Source organism: Mixophyes fleayi, chromosome 7, assembly GCF_038048845.1.
Source record: "Mixophyes fleayi isolate aMixFle1 chromosome 7, aMixFle1.hap1, whole genome shotgun sequence".
Taxonomy (NCBI): Eukaryota; Metazoa; Chordata; class Amphibia; order Anura; family Limnodynastidae; genus Mixophyes; species Mixophyes fleayi.
The window spans coordinates 12044615-12058752 of record NC_134408.1 but is presented as its reverse complement, the minus strand read 5'-3'; the positions used below and the strand labels follow the sequence as shown (position 1 = coordinate 12058752).

Genomic DNA, 14138 nt, shown 5'->3' with positions numbered 1-14138 from the left:
AACTTCAATTGGTATTTTTATTGTGCATATTTTTTTATTTTATTTTGTATGTTTTCTATGAATATTTATATATATCTTATTATGATTTTACAATGGCTTTATAATAATCTCGGTCTATGTTAAACAGGAATCTCTTAAGGTTTTATTATTCCATTTTATCCGATTTCACCATTTTATGATAAGTGTATATTTGATGTATAAGATAATTTTCTCCACATGATCCATTTGTGCAGTTAATAACTAAGGTGTTATGGCTTATTTGCCAAGGGATACCTACTGTATGTTATACTTTTTATTCTTGATTTTAGTTGCTGATTCACGCTGTTTTTAATATGTTCCTATTTTTATATTTATGTAAATATAAACATAGACAAGCCATATATATGTGTAGGTCTATGTAATAATTCATATATCACTAATTATTGATTTTTTAATAATTGGGCAACATATGTTTCTGGTTATATTGCTTGGTATGAAATTACATGTAAAGGATACAAGAATTACCTGCCCTCCATAAAAATGGCTGTCACAAGTAGTTATACCATGTTATTGTAATGAGACTAGTGCCAGGAAGTAAGATGGCTGCCATATGAAAACTATCAATTATATCTATTGAGCACAAATCCAACTAAATATACCCATTTACTAAAGATTCAGACCACTAAAAGTAGAATATGAAGTAGGTCTCCACTTAGATAGAGAATGGTTAGAATCACTGATGCGTGCATGCGCAGAAGTGCGATGGTTTGAGTGCGCAAGATGGCGAAATACATTATTTAATGTAAACAAGTAAATACACTATATTCATTTTCTCCTGATGAAGTTCCTTGATGAGCTATTACTACTGGTTTGCTACATTTGTAAAGTCCTGGGGAATACTTTCCAGCTAACTTTTTGTGTGGAAGTTGGGTGAAAGATATAACATATATACACCAAGGAAAGGACACATTCTATATTTGGATTACAGATAAGCAAATTATCTTTTCATGTTTTGTAAATGCAAATTTTATATGTTTATGTGCAATAAAACGTCTGTATAAATATACTACACTATATGGTATCCTTATGTTTCTGGTCCTGGATAACTGAGAGTACAACCGGACATCAAGCAGATGAGCTTGAGTTATATCTCTATCTGGTACACACATAGACTATAGGTGGAGGTGGTGATCATATTGCTGTATCTGAGAATAATACACTATCTCTGGTTCTTCTGTACTATGTGTTACATGTCTGAGAAATCTTCAAGATGAAAGAATGATTGCTGGGGAGTTTGATACAGATGAGTCTCTTTCACCTATATATTCGGTACGCATAAACTTGTTATCTTGAGTATTGGATATTATTTGGACATCCTCTCCTTTCTATATTATCCTAGATTGCTTCCAGACTTACCATCCTGCACATTGAGAATCGGCTGCCACTTGTATAAAACTGTAGACTCAACCCCTACGGCCCTTTCCCTTCTCATCTATGGAAGGAGGATTCAAAAAGTTGATGTACCGGAGCACAAAATTTCTCTTGGTGGCCCTGTCCACACCCCTCATAATCTGGTGGCTGCCATGTGTAGTGCCCTACAGATGGGAGTTACTGCATATCTGGGAAAATCTTTCTGCATGTATATAGTTGAGCTGGTACATGAGAAATAAAATAAAAAAAGCATAACCAGCCCTAATGTTGCCATAATCCAACACCAGCACTAGACTATGCCAGCTAGGACTGGTGATACTATAGCAGTATGGGGTTACCATGCCATAGTGACAACTAGCCCTAGGCAGTCAGCAGAGGGGTAAATTCCCTTGGGTGATTGGAGCCCGTGCTGATACCCCTAGATCCCCCAGCCCTGTACTGAACAGTACTAGGGCTATTCCCACATTGCAGGAGCAGTGAGTGAGGGCTAATATAGTAAAAAAAATTGAGTAAATTATTATGTCCGTGGTGTACTACAGGTCCCAGCATGCCAAGGCCACCATTAAGTGATTGGTCATGCTGGTGCTTGTAGTACTACAAGTACCAGCGTACCTAGGGCGAACCACATGTACCAGCAGCTCCTGGCACCGAAGGCCCTCTGGAACCTGTAGTACACCAGGGAAAATGTAAATAATACTTACCTACAATTGTGTCTGAGGCTGCTTCCTCCTCAGCATAGTACATAAGGTGCGTTAACATGACTGTACTTTACTATGCCTACGCCTCTCGGTCACCTCCCAATTTTACGCTTCTTTAACAGTAAAGAGAGTCACAATGGGAAGAAAAGTCTCTTTGTTCTGCACATGCGCTCTAAGTAAAAAGCGCATTTTGAGCTACCACATCAAACTTACCTCCGACTCTACATGACCCCTGCATGTGTTGATTAGAGAACTGTACAATCACGTTACAGCTAGGTTTAGGCTACTCTCATATAACATTATTTATACCAAAATTATCTTTCATACTAAAGTTTTTATAATAGTTTTAAAACTATTAATAGAGAAAGGATTAGTTAGTGATAATAGTACACAGTAATGTAATTGAAAATCAGAGACTCAGAAATTATTGAATTCACAGCTGTATATATTCTCCTGTGTTTTCCTCATACTCACAAAAAATGGACTTCACCACAAATGGTCCTGAGCATCTCTCTATTGGTTCCTCCAGGCTGGGATGTTCCACTCTGCAGATGATGTCTGATCCTCGGTCTCTCAGTGATGGAGTGATCACCAGACTGGCTGTACAGCAGTATGTGTTATCAGACTGTCTCTGGGACTGGGTGACTGACATCTTATAGGTCTCACAATCAGATATAGGATTAGATATCTGTCCTCCTGTCTCCTTCTTATACCAACTCACAGTCAGAGCATCAGGGAAATATCCATAGATTTTACACTGTAGTTTGGATTCACTCTTCAGGTTTAGGTTAGATGTATCTATATCACCAACATGTGGTCTCCAGGGAAAGTCTGCAGAATAATTATTTCATTAAGCTGCTTGGATGACAAACACAATTTATTCAAATACAGTAATATGAATATTATTATACTTCTGTGTCTATGAACAGTCACATCTGCGATATTTGTCTCCAGGCATCTTACATATTTGTGGTTATACTTCCAGCATATTTTACAGAAGTCTGGGGGGGAAATATTCTCAGCCTGAACCCAGCACAGGCTTCCCCCTGCTGCCTCCATAGCAGGTTTACTTAGTGTCGGGGCTATATAATCCCACCAGTGGTAATGGTCTCTGACTACTGAAATGAAACTTAATTCTCACTTAACATATAACTAATAACTTAATTTCTCCCGGAAATTATAATGTGTTGAAAACCCTAATTCTGTTGTTGAAATCAAGAAATGCAATTAAAGAAGGTGTTAATTTTGAGATATTCAACAAACCCCTATTTCTGGCCTAGCCTCCTCCCCATGTAGTATACAGGCCCAATTCGCTCACAATACAGGATGGTTACATCATCCATACATTCAGCTTATTGAATAGGATTGTCCTGACTGATCCCTCCTGCACTGTGACCTATAGCTCTACACAGCCCACCCTGGTTCCTGGATAATTAGAGGGGTTGGGACAGGCAGGTTATAAGGTGGTGTTTTTGATAAATAGACAACCTGTTTAAAGTATCTTATGACAGTATATTTAGGGCCTCACACGGCAGGAGTTTATTTCCACTTTGACAGTGTAAACCTCCTGTGGTTTTAAATATACACAGGATAAAATACAACAAAGTTATTTTTTTGTTTTTTTTTAACATTTAAAGAGCTGTATCCTAAGGGGAAAAAAAGATTATGTAAACAGGAGGTCTTTTGGATCCATCAACTGGATGCCTTGAGTCCTAGAGGATTGAATGAAGCACTTGAGCTCAATGAGGTGTTGTCCTGAACCTGATCCTTTAAGCTATATTCTCTATTCATGAGTATTTATGAATGTATCTTGGTTACCTGTAAGATACACTAGTCCCATTTGTGGGGCTGATGTGTTAGTTTAGGGGTCCTTATTCGGTATTATTCACGAGCTTACTTATGATATTTGTAGGACTTACCCTATCTCTTGACCGATATATACACCCATATTTCCTTATGTGTGTTTTCAGCACTTTTTTAAGTCATCCGGGTGGCTACCTATGCTTCAATCTATAGGTTGTAATTTTTTTTTTTTTTTTTAATATTTCTGTATTAATTATACCACCTATTATTACTGTCTACTCAGGTCAGATTATTAGTGTTCGCTTTATCTAGATTGACTTAGATCTGTGTTTGTATAATACTATATTTGCATATATATATATGTGTAGTTGAGGTATCAGTGTGAGAATTTAGGACTCTAAGGTGTTTTCTCTGAGTCCTAATTTATCCAATATGCTCTATGTGGGGAGGATGGTATGATCATTATGATAATTTCTATATATATATATGTTTTGATATGTATTGTTTTCTCTAATAGTGCTTTGTTTTTGCTCTATATGAATTATAATTATTCGGTATTTCCTTGTATATAAGATATTTGAATGTTTTCAATTGAACCAACCATATTTATGTATCCCACTACAAGTATGGTATAGGCAGTGCCGTAACTAGACATTTTGGTGCCCTGGGCGAGACTGGGCACCGGCGCCCCCCATCTAAGTGGGAGTGGCATTTGACGAGTGGGTGTGGCCAACCTAGTGTGGGTGTGGCTAGCACTTTACTGAAAGAATTTGTATATTATAATATATATATATATATATATATATATATATATATATATGTACACACACACACACGTTGCATTTTTAATTCTTTGCAAAACATTTTTACTTTATTAATTTGTCCTTTATGGGGGGAAATATATTTTTATTTGTACTCCTATTGCAATAGTATGTATTAATATAGGACTAAGTGATAATAAAGCAGTTACCACTAGCGATATTCACAGCCCATCATTCGCAAAGGCTTCCCTATTCCTTGGCATGGGGAAGTCTATTCAACGAGTATTATGACACTAATGCCATGACACCTGTTCTGTTAATAGACCAAAAGCATAAAAAAAATGCTTTATTCATAGAATAAATCTTCAGATATGAGCAACTCAAAACAACTAGGTAAGAGTGCAATTTTGTACCTTTGGGACGAAAAATTGCTTTCACCTTTAAATGAGGCCAGATATGTTCCTCTACTGCATCTCCGCTCTACCAATTGTTTCCCGGTGCTTTACACAAATCAATTAAAAATACTTCTATTAATATACAAAGCCATAACAAAACTAGCTCAACATATATCTCTTTAATTCCCTCAAAATATTATTGTTTTATTGCTGTATCTGTTTCTAAGCAATGATAAATTCTCTGTCTGGTTTTACTATCTCCCTAGGCTATATGCAGGACATGTTCAGCTTCAAGACAGGATGAGGTTTACATAAAATACTTTTGTTGTAAATAGACTCACTTTTCTGTGTGTGCCGCTGCTCTCTTCCCTTGTATGTAAAGGTGGTGGTGGCTGAGCCTTTTTAAAAAAACTGCTGAAGGTTTGTCTGCTATGGTTTAATGGAAGAGCAAGGTAAAAGACTCCTCGCTATGTGTTCCAATGCAAGCCTATATAAATATATATGTCCTTATGTAGATCACGCCCCTACCTCCGACTAGTAGAATCCTGGGTTTTTTGTCTTCAGCCTTTTACCGTCCTGCATTCCGCCCGATACCTGACTCCGTGCCCAGAGGAATCGCTGCTCTAATTCAGCTCACCTACAAGTAACAATCCATTCCCGGCAATGCATGTGTTCCAACAACAGGAAGTTCTGCATTTGAAACGCAAAAGCGTTCCAAATGCCGAACTTCCTGCTTTCGGTGGAACGCACATGCGTTTCACTGCATTGCCGGGAATGAATTGCTGCTTGTAGGGGAGCTGAATTAGAGCAGCGATTCCTCTGGGCACGGAGTCAGGTATCGGGCGGCTGCGCCCCCTTGGGCTTGCGCCCGGGGCGGTGGCACCGCCCGCACCGCCGTCGTTACGGCTCTGGGTATAGGTACAAAGTGCCCGTTATGAACCAGCTGCAGACTGAGTAATTGTATCAAGGATACTTAAAGAGGCATTGGAGCACAACAGAGCACTTCCTCTGAAGAAATCACCAGGCAGGTGATGAAACGCGTCAGGTGATTTGGATGTTCATTGAGCCGCTGGATAGCACTATTCCATGACCCAGCTCATATCCCTAGTGGATTCTTGGAGGTTGCCTTTTTTGAGCCATATCATCGCTATATATTTGGTGCCACGATTGTGTTAGCTGCTATTCCACTACTTACACGGATTGCCGTCTTCACCTACATATTTACCACGGAGGTCCCGGAGTTCGTCTGGGTATGAGGTGCGTGCGCATACAGACCACAATACGGGACTGAGTATCGGACCAGGTCTGTATTGCGTTTACTGCTCAAGCAGCTTAGCGACTTTGATTTCCATTCAGGAGTGGCGGTTTTCTCATTGTGGCATTTATGGCATATTCTCCTCCATACAACATGTGTAAGAAGCATTGAAGTGGGGTTCACCATCATCGCGGTGACGTACACTTTCCACCACCAGTGTGGCCACACTTATTTTGAAGCTCCACTTCATGACCTTGTACGGGGTCATTGGACAATAGTATCTTTACGATGTGGGACATTTAGCTGGTTCTCTTCAGAAGTGATCGATTTGATGGTTCATCAGCCTTATTGATGGTCAACACAGTCGGTTGATCTGATTTTTTATATGTCTAGTTGTTATCCACTGGCCAGTGTTGCATATTTTATGGTTCATTTTTAATAAAGTGTTTATATATATTTATTACCCACGGATGGTTGTATATTGATTGTGTGTATCAGTCATCAGCGCTGTTTTCTGTTGTGTGGTATCCTAAGGAAAGCCTGCAAAATAAAGTGGTTCTCCCCCTGTAATGTGCACCAACCCTACAGTTACTGTAATGTTGCTGGAGGACACCAGACAGACATGGAATCCTGCACCAGGATAGAGCTGTGGTGAACGCTGCACATAAGAGAATAGGTTACATTGTATCTGATCAGGTTCTGTATTCACTACATCCCTCCCCCAATGTAACTTTCTTGTTTGCCCATAGCTGGAATCCTCTAGCTGGGAATATTGAGTCCTCCAGTATTATTCATCCCATGTCTGCAGTGGGCACCAGTGATAACATTGATGTGGGGGTCCAGGCAAGGATCTCCCACCTAACTGTTTCACTTTGGGGCACTTTCTAGGGAATGGAGTTGACATGAACATCTCCTTTATTGAAATTATAGTTTAAAGAGATCACATTGTATAGTGTATTTATACATTGTTACCTGCTGTGGTCAGCATTGTGCGTTGAGGCTGTGGTAGAGATTCATGCTCCCACGTCACATATACAGGTACCTTGAAATCCTGGGGAAGTCTGCACTGACTTATAATATCAAATGTTTTCCCACCTTCAGATTCAGTTATTTTGTTTTCTGATGTTATTGTGTTACGTTGTTCTCCACTGGTCCATTTAACTGTAATACTACGAGGGTAGAACCTCTTCAGACTCAGAGAACACAGCACCTCCCCTGAGGAACAGATGGAGAATCTCACAGGTTCTATCACCTCCGGGGCCACTAGACATGAATAGGAGAACACTGATTATTATATAATATCATTATCATACACTGAGCATAATATAATATCATTATCATACACTGAGTATAATATAATATCATTATCATACACTGAGTATAAAACAATATCATTATCATACACTGAGTATAATATAATATCATTATCATACACTGAGTATAAAACAATATCATTATCCTACACTGAGTATAATACAATATGATTATCATACACTGAGTATAATACAATATCATTATCACACACTGAGTATAATATAATATCATTATCATACACTGAGTATAATATAATATCATTATCCTACACTGAGTATAATACAATATGATTATCATACACTGAGTATAATATGATATCATTATCATACACTGAGTATAATATAATATCATTATCATACACTGAGTATAAAACAATATCATTATCCTACACTGAGTATAAAATAATATTGTTATCATACACTGAGTATAATACAATATGATTATCATACACTGAGTATAATACAATATCATTATCATACACTGAGTATAATACAATATGATTATCATACACTGAGTATAATATGATATCATTATCACACACTGAGTATAAAACAATATCATTATCCTACACTGAGTATAAAATAATATTGTTATCATACACTGAGTATAATACAATATCATTATCATACACTGAGTATAATACAATATCATTATCATACACTGACAGTGTCGGACTGGGGCATGAAGGGCCCACCGGGGAACTGCAATGCTAGGGGCCCACCAGAGGGGGTGTGGCCAGTCATCATAGAGGCGAGACTAGACGCTAGAGGGGGAGTGGTCAGCCCACGAAGGACAGCTAGCACCATAGTGTAGTATATAAAGAATGCAGTGTGTGTATAAAGAGTACACAGTCTGACCTGCCCCTTAGATTGGACAGAACAGTCACCATAAATCGGGATTGTCCCACTAGACCAGGCTTGGCTAACCTGTGGCACTCCAGGTGTTGTGAAACTACAAGCCCCAGCATGCTTTGCCAATATATAGCAGCTTATTGCTGGAAGGGTGTGCTGAGACTTGTAGTTTCACAACACCTGGAGTGCCACAGGTTAGCCAAGCCTGCACTAGACTCAGAATTTTTGACAGACTGTCCTACCTGTTGTTGTCACTTTTACCACCTGCAGCTGCTGGTTTCTTTAGTTGCTGCTTGTCTGGATCTTGGAATGTTGAGGGCCCTATTTGGAAAAAATAATGGGTACATTTAGAAGATTCCAACCAGCCCTGGCATTAAATCAATAGGACCAACAATTAATACTTAGGCCTTCCTCCAGCCCCAACATTAAAGTTATAGTATTCCCATTTAATAAACCTATTTCCCTCCCCCCAGACAGCCCCTGCAATAAATCGCATTTATGTATAATACGTATAATAAATATACCTATTTCCCGCAACCGTCACTGCCATTAAATAATTCATATTCACATTTAATTAAAAGCCCCCAAACCACCCCATCTTAAATTAAATTGCCCCACCTTCACCCTACAAAGAAAATAGCACCCATTATTTAGCTACCACCTACCACACACACTTTACATTGCCACAAGCCCGCTGTGCCATCACACACACATTACTGTGCCCCTTAATCACCATGCTGGGCCTCCTTATGATCAGACTGCGCCCTCCATGCTGTTTTTGCCCCCCCTTCATCACCCTGTGTCATGCTGCTTTTGTTTCCCCCTTCTCCTGGCCCCCCTTAACTCTGCCATCATGCTCCCCCTTCACTCTGCCTTCATGCTCTCCCATCATGCTCCCCCTTCATGCTCTGCCATCATGCTCCCCCTCCACTCTGCCTTCATGCTCCCCCTCCACTCTGCCATCATGCTCCCCCTCCACTCTGCCATCATGCTCCCCCTCCACTCTGCCATCATGCTCCCCCTCCACTCTGCCATCATGCTCCCCCTCCACTCTGCCATCATGCTCCCCCTTCACTCTGCCATCATGCTCCCCCTTCATGCTCCCCCTTCACGCTCCCCCTCCACTCTGCCATCATGCTCCCCCTTCACTCTGCCTTCATGCTCTCCCATCATGCTCCCCCTTCATGCTCTGCCATCATGCTCCCCCTCCACTCTGCCTTCATGCTCCCCCTTCACTCTGCCATCATGCTCTCACATCATGCTCCCCCTTCATGCTCTGCCATCATGCTCCCCCTCCACTCTGCCTTCATGCTCTGCCTTCATGCTCCCCCTCCACTCTGCCATCATACTCTGCCTTCATGCTCCCCCTTCATGCTCCCCCTTCATGCTCCCCCTTCATGCTACCCCTCCACTCTGTCTTCATGCTCTGCCTTCATGCTCCCCCTTCATTCTGCCTTCATACTCTGCCATCATGCTCCCCCTCCACTCTGCCTTCATGCTCCCCCTTCATGCTCTGCCTTCATGCTCCCCCTTCATGCTCTGCCATCATGCTCCCCCTTCATGCTCTGCCATCATGCTCCCCCTTCATGCTCCCCCTTCATGCTCTGCCATCATGCTCCCCCTTCATGCTCTGCCATCATGCTCCCCCTTCATGCTCTCCCTTCACGCTCTCCCTTCACGCTCTGCCTTCACGCTCTGCCTTCATGCTCTCTTCTTTCTTCCATTCCCTCACTTACCTTTTCTATCTGATTCTTTATTCTCTTCTGTCTTCTGTCTTCTGTCTGCGGCGCTCCTCACTGAATGTCGGGCGTGATGACGTCACGCCCGGCATTCAGTGCGCACGGAGCCAGCGCCGCAGACACGCAAGTTTTTTTTTGTTTTTTTTTTCTTCAGTTACTCGCTCCCCCACCAACGAAGGGGGAGCGATCAGGGTTGGGGCCTACCGGGGGATAGACCGGTCCCCCGGCGGGCCAGTCCGACACTGTACACTGAGTATAATACAGTATCATTATCATACACTGAGTATAATACAATATCATTATCCTACACTGAGTATAAAATAATATTGTTATCATACACTGAGTATAATACAATATGATTATCATACACTGAGTATAATACAATATCATTATCATACACTGAGTATAATACAATATGATTATCATACACTGAGTATAATATGATATCATTATCACACACTGAGTATAAAACAATATCATTATCCTACACTGAGTATAAAATAATACTGTTATCATACACTGAGTATAATACAATATCATTATCATACACTGAGTATAATACAATAGCATTATAATTAGAGATGGGCGGGTCCGGTTCCCTGAGAACCGAATCCATCCGAATATCGCCTATCTGAGTACCGAGCCAAGTAGCTCGGTACTCTCCCGCCCGCTCAGAATCCAAATCGAGGCCGAACGTCATCGTGACGTCGTCGGATCTTGGGGCTCGGTTCTCGCGATACTTGAAGATTATAAATACACGCCTCCACAGCAATCCATCGCCATTTGACAGAGGGAGAGAGCAGGGTGTAGTCACAGGCTGATTAGAGCAGGGGCAGAGAATACAATATTCTTATTCGAATTGAGCTACCAAAAATTGCTAGAGAAGAGAGGAGGATAGAGGATTTTTTTTTCTTTTCAATATTTGGCACTCCCCAGTGCTTTTGGGTGTCCCCCATAATTGTGCATAAATATTTCTGGCTGTCAAAATTACTATCTGTCAGCAGTATCTACCAAATACGTTTTATCACTCCCCAGTGCTTTTGGGGTGTCCCCCATAATTGTGCATACATTTTTCTGGTTGTTAAAATTACTATCTGTCAGCAGTATCTACCAAATAATTTTTCGCACTCCACAGTGCTTTTGGGGTGTACCCCATAATTGTGCATAATTATTTCTGGCTGTCAAAATTACTATCTGTCAGCAGTATCTACCAAATAATTTTTAGCACTCCCCAGTGCTTTTGGGGTGTCCACCATAATTGTGCACAAATATTTCTGGCTGTCAAAATTACTATCTGTCAGCAGTATCTACCAAATAATTTTTAGCACTCCCCAGTGCTTTTGGGGTGTCCCCCATAATTGTGCATAAATATTTCTGGTTATCAAAATTACTATCTGTCAGCAGTATCTTACCAAATAATTTTTAGCACTATAAGTGCTTTGGGCTCAGGATAGATTCAAAGCAGTCCACATATGATCAGAATGAGCAACCAGGTTCTGTCACCAGTCCTGATGTTAGTGTTCCCAGTACGTCATCTGGGCAAGGCGATGTCAAACTACACAGTGTTTCGAAATCAATCCAAAAAACCAAAACAAATTTTTTTTTTACTGTGTTGAAGCGAAAAAGAAGTGTTACTGAGCAAAAGTTAAGTGCCGATAAAAAAAAAATGGCCAACATGCCATTCTACACATGCAGTGGCAAAGAGAGAATGAGGCCTTCACCTTTGGCAGATCCCAAAATGTTACCGAGCCTACAATTGGTGCACAACTACTGTTACGCTTCAAAGCCGAGCTGCAAGATAACAGTAAGGCATTAGAAGATAATTTTTGCTCTGAATCAGAAATGACACCAATCCCTGTGGAGAGTCCATCCAACAGTGGGATGTCTAATCGTGAGCATTCTGTTAGTGTACCCATAAAGAGGGGCCCTTTCAGCAGTTCTGCTGATGTGTGCCTGAGCAGCCTGAGTGTAGCCGGTGATGCACCAAGTGATGATGACACTTTGTCTTTAGAAGAGGATGTGGGGGAGATTTGGGTATCCGACGAGGGCGCTGATGATGATGCGGTTTATTGTGTAAGTCCTGCACCAGAGGCAGCAGTGTGGCACCAGTGGCAGCAGTTCTGGCACGTGAGGTTCTGGCACCAATTTGCACTTTCCAAACACAAGCAGGGATGACGCAGGTGGCAGACCACAACAGTTTGACATCTGGGCTGGTTTGAAGGATTTGTCAAAAGAATGTGTGACCTTGACCATAACTCCAATCCTAATATTAACATGCAAAGGATGGTAGAGGGCCTATCAGGGATTAAACTGTATTTTCCTAATTTTCACTAAAAATGTTTGCATGTAATATACACCCAAAGACGAGTGCTCAATTGCTAAGAGTCATTGATGAAGAGGAAGACAAGCAGGCTTGTCTGTAGAATTTGCAGGCAAATTGTGCTGCGTTATATAGGTAACACCTAAGAGAAGAGCTTAATTGCTCCATTGCTAATTGTAATTTCTCAAATAGAAATAATAGGGCTCACAGTCTTGGTCTAAATCTGCAGTTACATTTTATCGTACCATAGCTCACTGTGAAACAGAAGAGGTGGCAGGGTTTAGTGATAATCTTCCTCAAACAATACTAATTCATCCCACCATCATAGAAGTCTGTGTAGTATGATGTAATTGCCGATAATGGCCTTCCAAAGGGAATGACTAGTTGATTTTAGGGCAGAGCTGTCACAATTTTTGGGAAATTCTTTTACAGCAGAGCAAATATCAAAATGTTGTGCGGACTCATCTGCATCACCACTGGGTGTCTTGAGAAAGCAATTTTTTTTACAACAAGCAGTTGCCAGAGAAACTGAAGGAGAAGACGTCCAAACAAGATGTTGATAAGTATGGGATCCTTGCAAAGAAAATTAAGTATTTAATCTACTATTAAAATATAGTTAGCACATTAACTTTGTTTTATTTCACACTATCATTTTCTGTAGCACCTTTTCAAAATGTATTATTAAGGCAATCACTTGACTCAAGCTAACCGTGTCTGCACTTTCTTCACAGGTAACTACATCGCTGGACTAACGTATATTCCCCTCAAATGCTAGTCTTCTTGCAGCTGCTGCATTCTCCTACATGTTGTTGCAGAAACCAGATATTGACCCTAAATGTTTCTGGAGACAAACAGCATCTCCTGCATGTCATTTTTAAAAAGTTCTGTAACACCAAGTTGATAGTGTGTGCAAAACAGGAAATGTGATGGAATTCAACCCCGCTGTAATGCTTGACCAATATTGGGGTCGTAATCAGAAATGACATATCCTCAGGAGAGTCCAAGCAGGATTAGCCATCTTTCAATGACATCCCTTCGTTTTTGAAACAGTTTGTCAGCTATATGCCTCCTACTGACGCCGCTGATACACAGAGTAGCCTACTTCTCAAAAATGTGACGTACCTGGGTACATGCTGCTGCTGTCCATGCTGGGGAAGGCAAATGACCAACCCAGTGGGCTTTCACAGTCATATAATCTTTAGTTTGGCCAGTTCCGCTTGTACACATATCTGTGGTTAAGTGTACAGTGGGTAGAATGCCATTTTGCCGCCCAATAATTAAATTTTTAGGAACTTTCAGGTACAGGAGAGAATTAGCTTTTTCTAGTAAAATGGTATAGTGATGACATTTGTTAACAGGGACAGAACACCTCAATTAAATGTCTTAAACCAACTGTATTAATAGTGGACATTGGACGCAGATCTAACACTAGCATAGTACCCAGGGCGTCTGTGATCTGGTTTCATTCTTGCTTCCTCTTGCAAAGGATTGTTTAACTGCCAATTGTTGGTTCATATTGATTATGAAGGTGTTGGCGGGGGGGGGGGGGGAGATTGCAGGTGCTGGGATGTAGGGAGAAGGGAGGTAGATTA

The 14138-nt window shown here is 40.9% G+C and overlaps 1 protein-coding gene across 1 annotated transcript in view; it reads right to left on the bottom strand.

Annotated features, from left to right (window-relative positions):
- Positions 1–7189: 7189 nt before the first annotated feature.
- Positions 7190–14138, bottom strand: part of LOC142098455 (uncharacterized) — a 584882-nt gene continuing 577933 nt past the window's right edge. Inside the window, exons 16-17 of the mRNA XM_075181300.1 lie at positions 7295–7585; positions 7190–7206 (exon numbers count right to left, since the gene is read on the bottom strand). Of these exons, the coding sequence (XP_075037401.1) occupies positions 7190–7206; positions 7295–7585 (308 nt within the window). The remainder of the gene's footprint in view (positions 7207–7294; positions 7586–14138) is intronic.